This window comes from Equus asinus, chromosome 13 (assembly GCF_041296235.1).
Source record: "Equus asinus isolate D_3611 breed Donkey chromosome 13, EquAss-T2T_v2, whole genome shotgun sequence".
Lineage (NCBI taxonomy): Eukaryota > Metazoa > Chordata > Mammalia > Perissodactyla > Equidae > Equus > Equus asinus.
This window is the reverse complement of record NC_091802.1, coordinates 21,853,561-21,865,767: the sequence shown is the minus strand read 5'-3', so window position 1 is coordinate 21,865,767 and position 12,207 is coordinate 21,853,561. Positions and strand designations below refer to the sequence as shown.

Sequence of the window (12,207 nt, the reverse complement as noted above, 5' to 3'; positions counted from 1 at the left end):
CTAGTGTGGTCATTATGTGTAAAAGGACTGACCCACTATATAACACAAATATAGCTTCCTAACAGAGCCAGGAGGGTTTCCAAAGATGTAGTGGTTTGCAAACAAAGGTGTGCTCAGAATAACTTAAGGAGCTTAAAAAAATACGCATATCCAAGTCCTGCTCCAAACCTACTGATTTTAAAACTCTAGGGGTGGGGCAAAGGCATCTATATTTTTTTAAGAGTACTTCAGGTGACAGTGACAGGCACCCGTGATGAAGAACAACTGTGACAATGGTCCAGGGAAGTTCAAGAAGAATATACATGTAACAAATATAAACTTAAGGTATGAGGCCCAAGGAAGAAGGTACCGGAAAGTGTAGGGGCCATACAACAAAGAAGAGACCAGCTTGGGACATCTCAACCACAAGAAAAATAAGTATGCTCACATGATTCAGGGAGGAAAAAATCCAGCTACACCTGAGGAAGCTAAATTAGAGCTTCAAATGTTAAAAGCCACTTTCCGATGGTAGTAAAAGGGCCACAAAACTAGGGACAGCATTTTACGAAGCTGTCACAGTAAAATCAAAAATTTTTTTTTTTTTTTTTAATATTGGCACCTGAGTCAACATCTGTTGCCAATCTTCTGTTCCTTTTTTCCCTCCTTCTTCTTCTCCTCCCCAAAGCTCCCCAGCACATAGCTGCACACACTAGCTGTAGGCACTTCTGGTTGTGCTATGTGGGACACCGCCTCAGCATGGCTGAAAGAGTGGTGCTAGGTTCGCGGCCAGGATCCCAACCAGCGAAACCCTGGGCCGCCGAAGCACAGCGTGTGAACCTAACGGGGCTGGCCCCTAAAGCCAAATTTTTAAAATTCAGTGGTCCAAGCTGCCTCTGGATGGATCCTGGCAAAACTGCCTTCTCTGAAGAGTCTCTCTTGGAAACTGCTCAAGTAATCAGCAAGAAGAGCAGGTGTCAGGAGTTCCAAGGTGGCCCTATCTAATACACTCTCTCTGATGATGTTCTTTATCTGTACTGTCCATTACTGTAATCACCAGCCACAAGTAGCTTTTGAGCACTTGAAATGTGGCTAAGTGTATTCAAGGAACTGGATTTTTGGTTTTATTTAATTTCACTTAATTTGAAGTTAAACTGCACAAGTGACTAGAGGCTACTGTATTGGACAGTGTGGCTCTAGAGGGTCACTCTCTCCTTTCCACCTTGTCGGTAAGTCGCCACAAAGTTTAAAACCATAATAAAGAGGAGCTATCAGAGCCACAAGGCACAGCATATACAATACCATCTCAGTCACAAAGTCTCCTTCCATAAAGATGTGAGACAGGGTCAACGACCTCGTTCATCTGTTTAGAATCAGATCTTCAGAGTTTCAGGGCACAAAAATGCCCAACTAAAAGAGAAGTCTAAAAAATTAAGTAAAGGACCAGATATGTCTAAGACATAAAATTACTCTGATTTCCTAACATTTAAAAAGACTCAAATGCTTCATAAATATGTTCAATTAAACAATACTGCAAGAAAAATGTTTTGTTTCCATTTTAACTTAAAACCCAAAGTATTTATACCCAGAACTACCATTCTGCTCTGAAAATTACAGAATGTGTGTTCTCTTGCTTTCCCCCATCACACATATATCTTCCAAAGAATTTCAAAGAAATTTCCCTATATGAATTCCTAAACGAAGATCTCGAGGTTTTTTTAAAGAACTTATAAAGCACTTACACATGCATTATTTCATTAGACTCTCAAAATAATCACATTTAGCCAAGACAGGCATTATCTTCATCTTCACTTACAGATGAGGAAACTAAGGCTCAATGAAGTCAAAGTCTTAAAGCTCCTAAGTGGCCAAGCCAGATTTCAAAGGTCGTTCACTTCCTCCAAGTCCTGTGCTCTTATATACACCACACGGTGAGCAATCACTGACAAGAGGAGATGCCATTCCTCCTCGAAAGGGCATCTCAAGAGAGAGGGCACGTACAATACAGGTGAAGAGGAATTCTAAAGCTGAGACTTTTCAAGCAGCGGTTTGAGAAAGAGAAATGTAAGATTAATTATCAAAATATTTAATGTCTGAAATTGTGTATCATCAGAGTATCAGAGCTCTATTTTCTGCTTTGCTCTCAAATATATATGCTACCTCAAATAACTCCTCCCCAAAAAGGTGTGTGTGCATACGTAAACAGAGAGAAAGATCTATACAGTAAACACGGTAAAATGTTAACGACTGGTGGATCTAAGCGAAGGGTTTACAAATGTTCTTTGCATTATTTCTTGCAACTTTTCTGTAAGTTTGAAATTCTTAAATATACAAAGTTTCAGAGAAAAAAATACCTGCTGTCTTTGTCTGTTCTTTCATTTATGAGAGGAATCCATCGACTTGTTACCTAAAATGAAAATTAACAAGAGCTAAGCCACGATAAGGATCTTCTGTGAAAAATGCTGTGCCTTACGACACCAAAACTCTAAATTGAACATCAATTTTGAAAGTGCTCCCACTGAAATTTAACTAAATATAGTGAAAAAGTCACACATTCATACCTTATCAATAGAATGCTTGTTGTTAACAGCATAAACTATGCAGATGACATTAGCCTGCAAAAAAAAAAATTAATAGCGTTTTTAAATAATAAACAGGTAAACAGTAGCATTTAATTACCAACTAGTTAATATATTTGGGCCAAAGAAAAAACAAAATTTGAAAACTAAAAAAAAGAAAAAAAATACTTAGCATTCCTCTAAGAGGAAAAAGTTTCCAAAGACTTAACAACAAAAACACATACTCAAAGTCAGGAGTAACAACAAAGAATTGAAAAAGCCCTCATGGTGAGTGGGAGAATGAAAAACGGAGACTCATAGAATCGTGACTGATTTCTCACAAAAAAACCCTACAACTATTTCTTTTAACTCACCTGTGATATTTCTTGATGAAGTTGTTCATCACTCTGTTCTGCTTCTACAATTGACAAAGCCAAAAAAAGTTTCACATTTTAAAAACAGTCATAGAAACTAATGGCCAAGCTAAATAAAATCTCTGCCACATCCATCTAACATTCCTCTAAACATCCCTCATCCCTCATGTCATGGTGTAGTGCCAGATTAGGTGGCAAATACAAGGGCAAGCCAGGGGAAGGACAGAGTGGAACTATGATAAGGAAGCTGGCTGACACTAAAAGACAAGTCTACAAGAGGATAATTCAGGCACCAAAGAGCAGAAGGCATTGTGTGAAAAATCTAGGCCAGCATCTGATCCAGAGTTGAGAAAGGTCAGGCAAAAGAGATCAGAAACCCAAGCTAGAAGACAGGGTACTGAAGAGTCAGAAGCCCAGACAAAGAGCTTATACACAAAGGGTCAAAAGGCCAAGTGAGAATCTGGGCAATACAAGTTCAAGATCTAGATAGCAGATATGAGTAATAGTAACCAGGCCCAGAAGCAAAACGGGAGCATGATAATGAAAAGTCAAGAATTCCCTCTCTAGCACGTATCTCTGGCTAGAACTGGTCTCAATGGGTGGATGTGCCTATAAGCCCAAGGTGCAGGGGATACGCGTGATATAGCTAGGATGAAGCAGCACACAAACGATAAGCAAAGCATTTACTGACATATTAATTTAGACCACCTTACATTAAATGTGTTTCCCCCAAAAAATGCCTTTTATGTCTGACAAACTAGTATCATAAATGAGTTCAATGGTACTTATATTATGCTAAATAATTGGTCATATTTTTAATATCTTTTCATATGCTGCATAATCAATGGGTTAACGTCTCACTTCTAATACTGAAGTGAATCCATTTATGTGGCTACACATACTGAAAAAAATAACTCTGTAAATAAAGCTAGTTATGAGACTGATTGTAGCAGAAAGCATCCAATCCCCTCAGCTTCTAGTACAGTGTTGTCCAGTAGAAAGATAATGCAAGCCATGTATGCAATCTTTAATTTTCTAGTAGTCACCTTAAGAACAGGAAAAAGGAACAGGTAAAATCACTTTTTTATTTAACCTAAAATATCAAAAATACTAAAATTCCAACATGTACTCAGAAAAATTATTAATGAGATATTTTACATTCTTTTTTTTCATACTAACTCTTCTAAATCCACCTGTATTTAACACTTATAGCACCTTTCAATTTAGACTGGTCACATTTCAAGTGTTTGATGGTCAAATGTATTGGACTACACAGTTCTACTAACTCCTTTTTAGGACATACCCGATACCAGCTTGCAAAACAAAGAATTACCAATGTAGCTATACCCACTTTTTACAGGAGATTTTACTGTTTAGAGCAGTTTTAGGTTCACAGCAAAACTGAGTGGAAGGTACGGAGATTTACCATATATTTCCTACCCCCACACAGCTTCCCCCTCTATCAACATCACCCATCAGGGTGGTATATCTGTTACGATTGAACCTTTAAAAAAAAAAGTCATCCCAGAGTAAAGCAAAACAATTTAATGATTAAAAAGTAAGTAGCAATGTATAGAAAATTTTTTAATTACTAAAAGCAATACAGATATGTCTCTATTATCATGTAATATAAGCAAGCTGACAACTGTTTTAACCATTATTTTATTTGGGACAAAAGCTGACAAACTAAAGAAGAAATTTAGAACCCAACAGATTCTCAAATTCAGAACTCTTTCTATGTCATCACAGCATGCCTGAATGCCTAATAACAAAACGAACCCAGAACTTCTCTGCAAAGATGCCAATTCAAGGAGGGTAATAATTTATCTACTACTTGTCATTTACCATTCCTCTTTCCTTTTCATTATTATAGAACCCACCTTGTAAATTAGGGACAGAGAACTGCAAGATGGAGGCTTGGGGCAGGGGGAGGTGGCAGTTGGCAGGGAGATATATATGAGACAAGAATAGTAAATGATCATTTACTGCTGGAGAAAAAGGACCACCCCTCTTTCAATATTTTTTAAAGCTCAGTAAGTTTCTTTTTTTGAGGACTATTAAATTAACCCTACACCTTTACCTACAAGAGGACATTCATTACCTGAGTAATCTACAATGTGTGTTGGAACTCTCTCAGGTGTAACATCCGCTGGAATGGTGATTTCTTCTGCCCGGGGAGGAACCTTCATTTGAAAACAAGTATAGAAAACAAAAAACCCTTAGATATTATCAATCAAACTTGTTAATAGATGATGTATACATATCTACATATTAGTCCCTTTCACCCATACCTGTCCTTACAGATACTTGTTCTACTTTTAAATGCTTATTTTTGTGTTTTACCACAGATGCAAATATACATTAAAACTATATGATAAAACATTAAAAAAAAAAAAACCCATTTCTACTTGTGTGGGCACAGGTTATATTAAGGATACTAGAGAGCTGATGCAGCCTAAAACAATACTTAAATTAATTTGGTGTTTCAAATATTAGATTTTTAAAGTACACTGTTTTCATGCTATTTTGTTGAAGGCTTAAGAGACTCTATAAATGAGGAGCTATGTTAACCCAAAACAACCCTCAAATAAAACAATAAACTATCAAAATTAATTTCTTCTACAAGATAACTGATTGGCCACATAAGCCTTATGCTTAATGATTCCATTTTCTGGGAAGACTGTATGATTGTTTAACCAACTAAAAACCCCTTATCCTCACCCAAGAGGACTATGCTAAAACAACAATTCTAAACTAAGTTCAACTATCACAGAAAACTTTTAGGTATTACACCCTGAACGATCACAAGTAATGTTACTGATTTCACAAACCATACATGAAAATACACTTCATTTCACAAATTAAGTAATTTAACCATCTTAAGAGGAAAAAAAAGCAAAAGAAACAATGAATGATCGTATAACCACTGTTGAAAACACTACCACATAATACACCAAATTCCTATCTGAACAATGAAATGACACGGATATTCCTAACCAAACAAGAGTAAAGAAAAGGTAAATGCAAACTGTGGCACTAACAATACCTACTATGTGAAGAAAGAGAATTAAAAGAAGTCATTTTCATCCCATTTGCAGTGATCCCATTCCCCATACTAATATCCTAACTTAACAACAGGCCTTAGCCAGCAGTCCCTCATACCGGAACTTCCAAAACGTACATAAATATATTGCCAGTAATAATCAAACCACCTTACTTTTGGTGGCACTCTACTAGTATTTAAGCTTACCTCATTTGAGATTCACAACAATTTTTGAAGTAGGCAAAGGTGGAATGAATTAGTTTCTTCATGTGTAGAATGATAAAAGTGGATACTATTAAAGGTTTTCAAACATGTCTGTCAGAATCCTAGTGGTTCTAAAGCCTCAAAGACGAGAGCGGCAGGTGGAAGGCAGGTGGGGATCAAGACCTTTCACCCTAACCTCAACTAAAGGAATACTCATCTGTTCTATATTTTGGGCTTACGAGTAACATTTTATTTTTAAGAAAGGATTACACAACTTAGATAATCTCTAACATCCCTTTCAGCTCCCATTTTACAGATGAGAAAACTAAGGCACAGAGACGACAAATGTCTTAGCCAAGGTCAAAAAGTAGGAATGAAAAGCAATTAGGTGAACTCAGATCTAAGTTAATTCTTTCTCCTATACTGTATTTCAGGGACGTCTTATATAAACTAATATGAGCCCCTTTAAAAATCTAAACTGTCAGAAAGGAAATACATACAAAAAAGGACAGAATTTATTTTATTTTAACTCAGTTTTGAATAAATTTAAAAAATTTTAAATATAAGAAAGAAATCAAAATGTTTACCTCTTCTGGGAATTCTTCACTGACCAGAGACATAATCAGTGATGTCTTCCCAACTCTAGCTGTGAAAAGAAAAATCATTACTTTAATAAAGTGTTTAGGTTATACATAAGAGCAAAGTCAGCAACCACACAGGAAAGTCTATTACCTGTTAGCTAAAATCAGAGGCATCCAAATTAGCAAGTTTTAGTACAATACTTAAAGTATATCTCTTTTTTTTCTGCTTAGAAAAGTTTCAAATACTACTTAAAACAAAACATTACCAAAATATACAAAAATAAAAATCTCCCATAATATCCCCATTAACAACTTAATTTATGGAGTCTCTCAGATTTTTCCTAAACTTATATTAACATGTTATAATAATTTACCACAGTGGAATCACAGTATTCATACTATTTTGCAATCTTCTTTTATCATTTAATTATCTATTTGGGCAGTATTCCATGTCAATATATAAAAACCTCCTGGGAGGGGCCGGCCCAGTGGCGCAGTGGTTAAGTGCGCACATTCCACTTTGGTGGCCCGGGGTTCGCCAGTCCGGATCCGGGGTGCGGAGATGGCACCACTTGGCATGCCATGCTGTGGCAGGCGTCCCACATATAAAGCAGAGGAAGATGGGCACGTATGTTAGCTCAGGGCCAGTCTTCCTCAGCAAAAAGAGGAGGATTGGCAGCAGTTAGCTCAGGGCTAATCTTCCTCAAAAAAACCAAACCAAACCAAACCAAACAAAAAAACCTCCTGGAGGGGAAAGGAAAGTTATTATTCAATGAATACAGAGTTTTTATTGGGGATGATGAAAGAGTTTTAGATACACAAAGAGGTGATGGTTATACAAGATTCTGAATGTACTTAATACCCCTGAATTGTACACTTATAAATGTTTAAAATGTTAAATAGTTTTGTATATTTTATAATTTTTTAAAACAGCAAAAATAAATCCATTTTATATTAACATTAAAAAGCCTCCATTATTTTTGATAGTTATATGAGAATCTATTGTATGATGCATCATAATTTATTAATGTAATTCCTAACAATAAACATTGTTCACGTTTTCACTTTAATAAACAATGCTGCAAGGAGGATTTCCACAGGATAAATTTCTAGAAGTGGAACTCTAGTTAGCATGCATCATCTTTTTTGTTTTTAACAGATATTGTTAAATTACCTACAACAAAGAATAAACTAATTTACATCCTCACCAATAGAAGATCAGCGTCTATTTCTACACATCCTTATATTCTCTTTTTTTTATGGTATCATATTTAAAGGGTTAGAGCTAAAAAACTTCCCAGTTACATTTTCTAATCTAGAAATTTTTTAAAGGCACAAACTTAAAAACCTTAATTTTCATTCTGAAATTTGACTTCCATTCCCATCACTTTCTGATCATACAATTACTACTGTTAGACATTCAACTGCTTATCAACTAAACCCTTTTGTGATTCTAGAGGGAAACAGTCCACCTGCATATTAATCTCTGTCATAATAGCAAATTAGTTTCCAAAAGTAAAGTCTAAATATAAAAGAACTGGAAAATTTAAGTTAAGAAAAGTCATATTCCTTTCTTGAATGACTAAAACAAAGGGTGACTAAGAACACGAGTCCAGTCTCCAGAAAAACAATGAATGGCTGGAAAGGAGAACACTGGTCAAAACAACGTAGCGGGTGTGCTGTGAGCAAGTGAGCACTGCTGGTGGAGGGACAGAGCAGACGGCTGACAGGTGGCTTCCAGCTCTGATTCTGCAGATCTTTTCAACGGACTTGTGTGAGCAGGCTTGGGCCTTGTCCAAGTGGCTGATAATCAGATAACATTTCCGAGTTCCAACCATGTCAGTGAATCCAGAGCCCGTCATCACAGAGCTGCTAGCACCTAGTCATTGACGTCAGCTTGTCCAGCTCCCCAGAAAGCTTTCAGATGAAGAACCCGGAATCTAAAAACAGTGATTTTCTCAAGGTCTCAGTGAAAGAGCAGTTGCAGACCTAAGAGAATAACCCATCTCCTGATGGCTAAGTCAGTGTTCTTTCTCTCTCTTATGCTATACTTTAAGAAATACTATGGGGGCCAGCCCCATGGCCAAGTGGTTAAGTTCGTGTGCTCCACTTCGGGGGTCCACGCCCATCAAGCCACACTATAGCAGCATCCCACATAAAATGCAAGAAGACTGGCACAGATGTCAGTTCAGGAACATTCTTCCTCCAGCAAAAAGAGGAAGATTGAAAACAGATGTTAGCTCAGAGCCAATCTTCCTCACAAAAAAAATAAAATAAAAATATTAACACGACTAATACAAAAAATGAATAGTGACCCCTAAAGTCAGCAAGCACTGTATACACAAATACTATGTAAGTTAATTAAATATTCACTGATTCAGTGGTGACTAATCCAGCACCTCCTTTTTTTTTTTAACTTATTTTGAGAAAATTTCAGACAGAAAAATAGCAAAATAATACAAAGGCGTCATGTCTATCCTTTAAACAAATTCCCCAAATGTTAACATTTTACCATATTTGCATATCATTTTCTTTCTCTCTTAATACATATATTTTCAATCATTTGAAAGTAAGCTGCAGACATGATGCCCCTTTACCCTTAAGCACCTTTGTGTGTATTTCCCAAAAAACAAGACCATTCTCTTACATAACCACCATGCACTATCAAGATAATGAAATTAACCCCAATATAATACTATTATCTAACTTACAGACCTCATTCATATTTCACCATTTGTCCCAATGTTATCTTCTATAAAAAAGAAAAATATTTTTTTTTCTGTCCAGGAGCAGATGTTGCAATTAGTTGTCCTGTCTCTTTAGTCTCTTGTAATCTGGAGGAATTCCTCAATCTTTTTTATCTTTCATGACCTCAACAATTTTGAAGAATCTAGCCATTTAATTTGTAGAATACCCCTCAACTGGGTTTGTATGATATTTTCTCATCATTAATTTCATATTTTGCATTTTTGGCAGGAATACCCCAGAAGTGATATTTTGTCCTTAGAGCATCACAGCAGGAGGGAGAGGATGTCATTACTGGTGATGTTAGCTGTCATCACTTGGAGGAGGTGGTGCCTGCCAGGTTTCTCCACTGTCAAGTTATTATTTTTTCCTTTGTAATTAATATGTATCTTGTGAGGAGATACTTTGAGACTATGTAAATATTCTGTTTCTCATCAAACTTTTGCTTTTTGTTTTCCTTCTTGTTTTAGCATCCATTCATGATTCTTGCCTGAAACAAGGATTGCTGTAGCGGTTGCTAGGCAGTCATTTTCTATTTCTATCAGTCCTTCTACATCACTTTGCATTTTATTGTAAGGAAAAACTTTCCCTTCTGATTCATATCACTATGGTCTCATGGATTCTTTTACTATTCTATGAGTTAAAATCCATTACTCTTGGGGGCCGGCTCTGTGGCTGAGTGGTTAAGTTCCCACGCTCCACTGCGGCAGCCCAGGGTTCGGATCCCGGGCACGGACATGGCACCGCTCGTCAGGCAACGTTGAGGCGGCGTCCCACATCCCACAACTGGAAGGACCTGCAACTAGGATATACAGCTGTGTATGGGGGGGTTGGGAAGATAAAGCAGAAAAAAAAAAAAAGATTGGCAACAGTTGTTAGCTCAGGTGCCAATCTTTAAAAAAAAAACTAAAGTATTTAAAAAAATCCATTACTCTTATTATTTGGAGGCTCAAATTGTCCCATTTTACTTTGAAAAATCACATTCATGCAGGTATAAATCAGCATGTACAATATGATCCCATTTTATAAATAAATATGTATTTGCATAGAAAAAAAACTGTGGAAGGATATATACACCAACAGTGGTTATCTCTGAAGTAAATGTAACTGTAACTTACTTCTTTGTGCTTTTCCACATTTTCCCAATTTTCTACAATAAACATATATAATTTTTGCTACTAGAAAAGGTTAACAGTATTATTTCAAAAGTCATTTTTTTCGTAGTAAAAATTGGCATGTTCTAAATTTACAGATGGCAACTGAAATTCACCTAAAGGCTCACATGTTAATTGCATTCTTTCATGCCTTCAACAAGCACTTCTTTATGCCAGGCACTGTTCCAGGTGCTGGAGATACCAGTGATCAAGGCACTAGGTCTTCCCTACTTTTACGTTCACGGAGATTATGTGCCAATGGATTTATGAAATTTTCACCAATAAGGAACACTCTTTCTACACATTGGGATAAAAAGCAAAAATTCAAAACTGTAGCCCTCTTTGATGCATCCTTTCTCTGTACTTAGCATTCAAGTTCTGTCAAATTTTCTTTTGAAATTTTTAATCTTCATTCCTTCTTCTCTTCCCACTTTTCCCCAATCATAGTGCTTTTACTGAATGAAACATCTCCCAGTTCCCAACTTCCTAGCCCCTCCCCAGTCTCTCCTCTTATTAATCTATCAACAACACAAAGGCCAGTCCATCTTTCTTACACATTGGTTTCATTTTCCAACTCACCCAATCAAAGCCTTCCTTCACTCTCAATTACCTACCAGATCAAGGCCAAACTATACTATGGCCTACGAAAATCATGCACTATTTAACCCCAGCTCATGGATCTTTGCTCATTTCCCACTATTCCCCACAAACAAAATTTGCTGAAATGAGGCCATCCTGCTCTGTATAAACACAAATGAGCCATGATGAATCCTGCCCCTCACATAGTTTTCTTCATCTAAACTACCATGTCCTCTCCCCTCTACTTTTCCAAATATTAACCATCTCTCAAGGACGGCTCAAATTCTACCTCCTCCCTAAAGACATCTCAGAGCTACTATAGCCCTCCCCGTCCTCCTTTAAACTACTCCTGTGCCACAGAACTTAGATCAAGCTGTTATGAATATAAGGTACATACTTAACACCTATGAGTCTACCTTAACCCAGTAACCAAATATTTGAAAACCCTTGGATAACTGACTGAATTTTCTAATTTTATATGAACAGGAGAAGGACCTCTAGCACATCAACCCCAGACTGAAATATCTGACTTGACTTCACCTTGCCCAAGCACAACAGCACTGCTACAGCCATTTGGGAAATTAGTCCCACCTCCTGGAGCTTTTGGAACTCTCTCATTCACAGCTTTTCTTAAGAGCCAAGGAAGGGGCCGGCCTGGTGGTGCAGCAGTTACACGCACACGGTCGGCTTCGGTGGCCCAGGGTTCGCCGGTTCGGATCCCAGGTGCGGACACAGCACCACTCGGCAAGCTATGCTGGTAGGCGTCCCACATATAAAGTAGAGGAAGATGGGCACAGATGTTCGCTCAGGGCCAGTCTTCCTCAGCAAAAAGAGGAGGATTGGCGGCAGATGTTAGCTCAGGGCTAATCTTCCTCAAAAGAAAAAGAAAAGCGCAACTGAAGAGCTGTGAATAGTAGGTAACTGCTGAGGCAATCAAAAAATAATGTTGAAATATCAGTATTAAAGGAGGGTGTGATATAATAAAGAATACAT

At 37.2% G+C, this 12,207-nt stretch overlaps 1 protein-coding gene across 19 annotated transcripts in view; it reads right to left on the bottom strand.

The window, feature by feature from the left end:
* The window catches only part of RHOT1 (ras homolog family member T1), a 56,655-nt gene that overhangs the window by 33,581 nt on the left and 10,867 nt on the right, over positions 1-12,207 (bottom strand). For 7 of the 19 annotated variants that reach the window (XR_011493704.1, XM_014862162.3, XM_014862157.3 and 4 more), the window contains exons 2-6: positions 6,743-6,801; positions 5,010-5,091; positions 2,909-2,952; positions 2,538-2,591; positions 2,331-2,383 (exon numbers count right to left, since the gene is read on the bottom strand). Coding sequence is in view for 16 of the 19 variants with exons in the window: in XM_014862162.3 (XP_014717648.1) it covers positions 2,331-2,383; positions 2,538-2,591; positions 2,909-2,952; positions 5,010-5,091; positions 6,743-6,801 (292 nt within the window). In the remaining 3 variants the exon portion in view is untranslated. Of the gene's footprint in view, positions 1-1,792; positions 1,919-2,330; positions 2,384-2,537; positions 2,592-2,908; positions 2,953-5,009; positions 5,092-6,742; positions 6,802-11,805; positions 12,087-12,207 lie in introns of those variants that run through there. The other 12 variants (XM_070482758.1, XM_070482760.1, XM_070482759.1 and 9 more) reach the window with 9 other exon arrangements.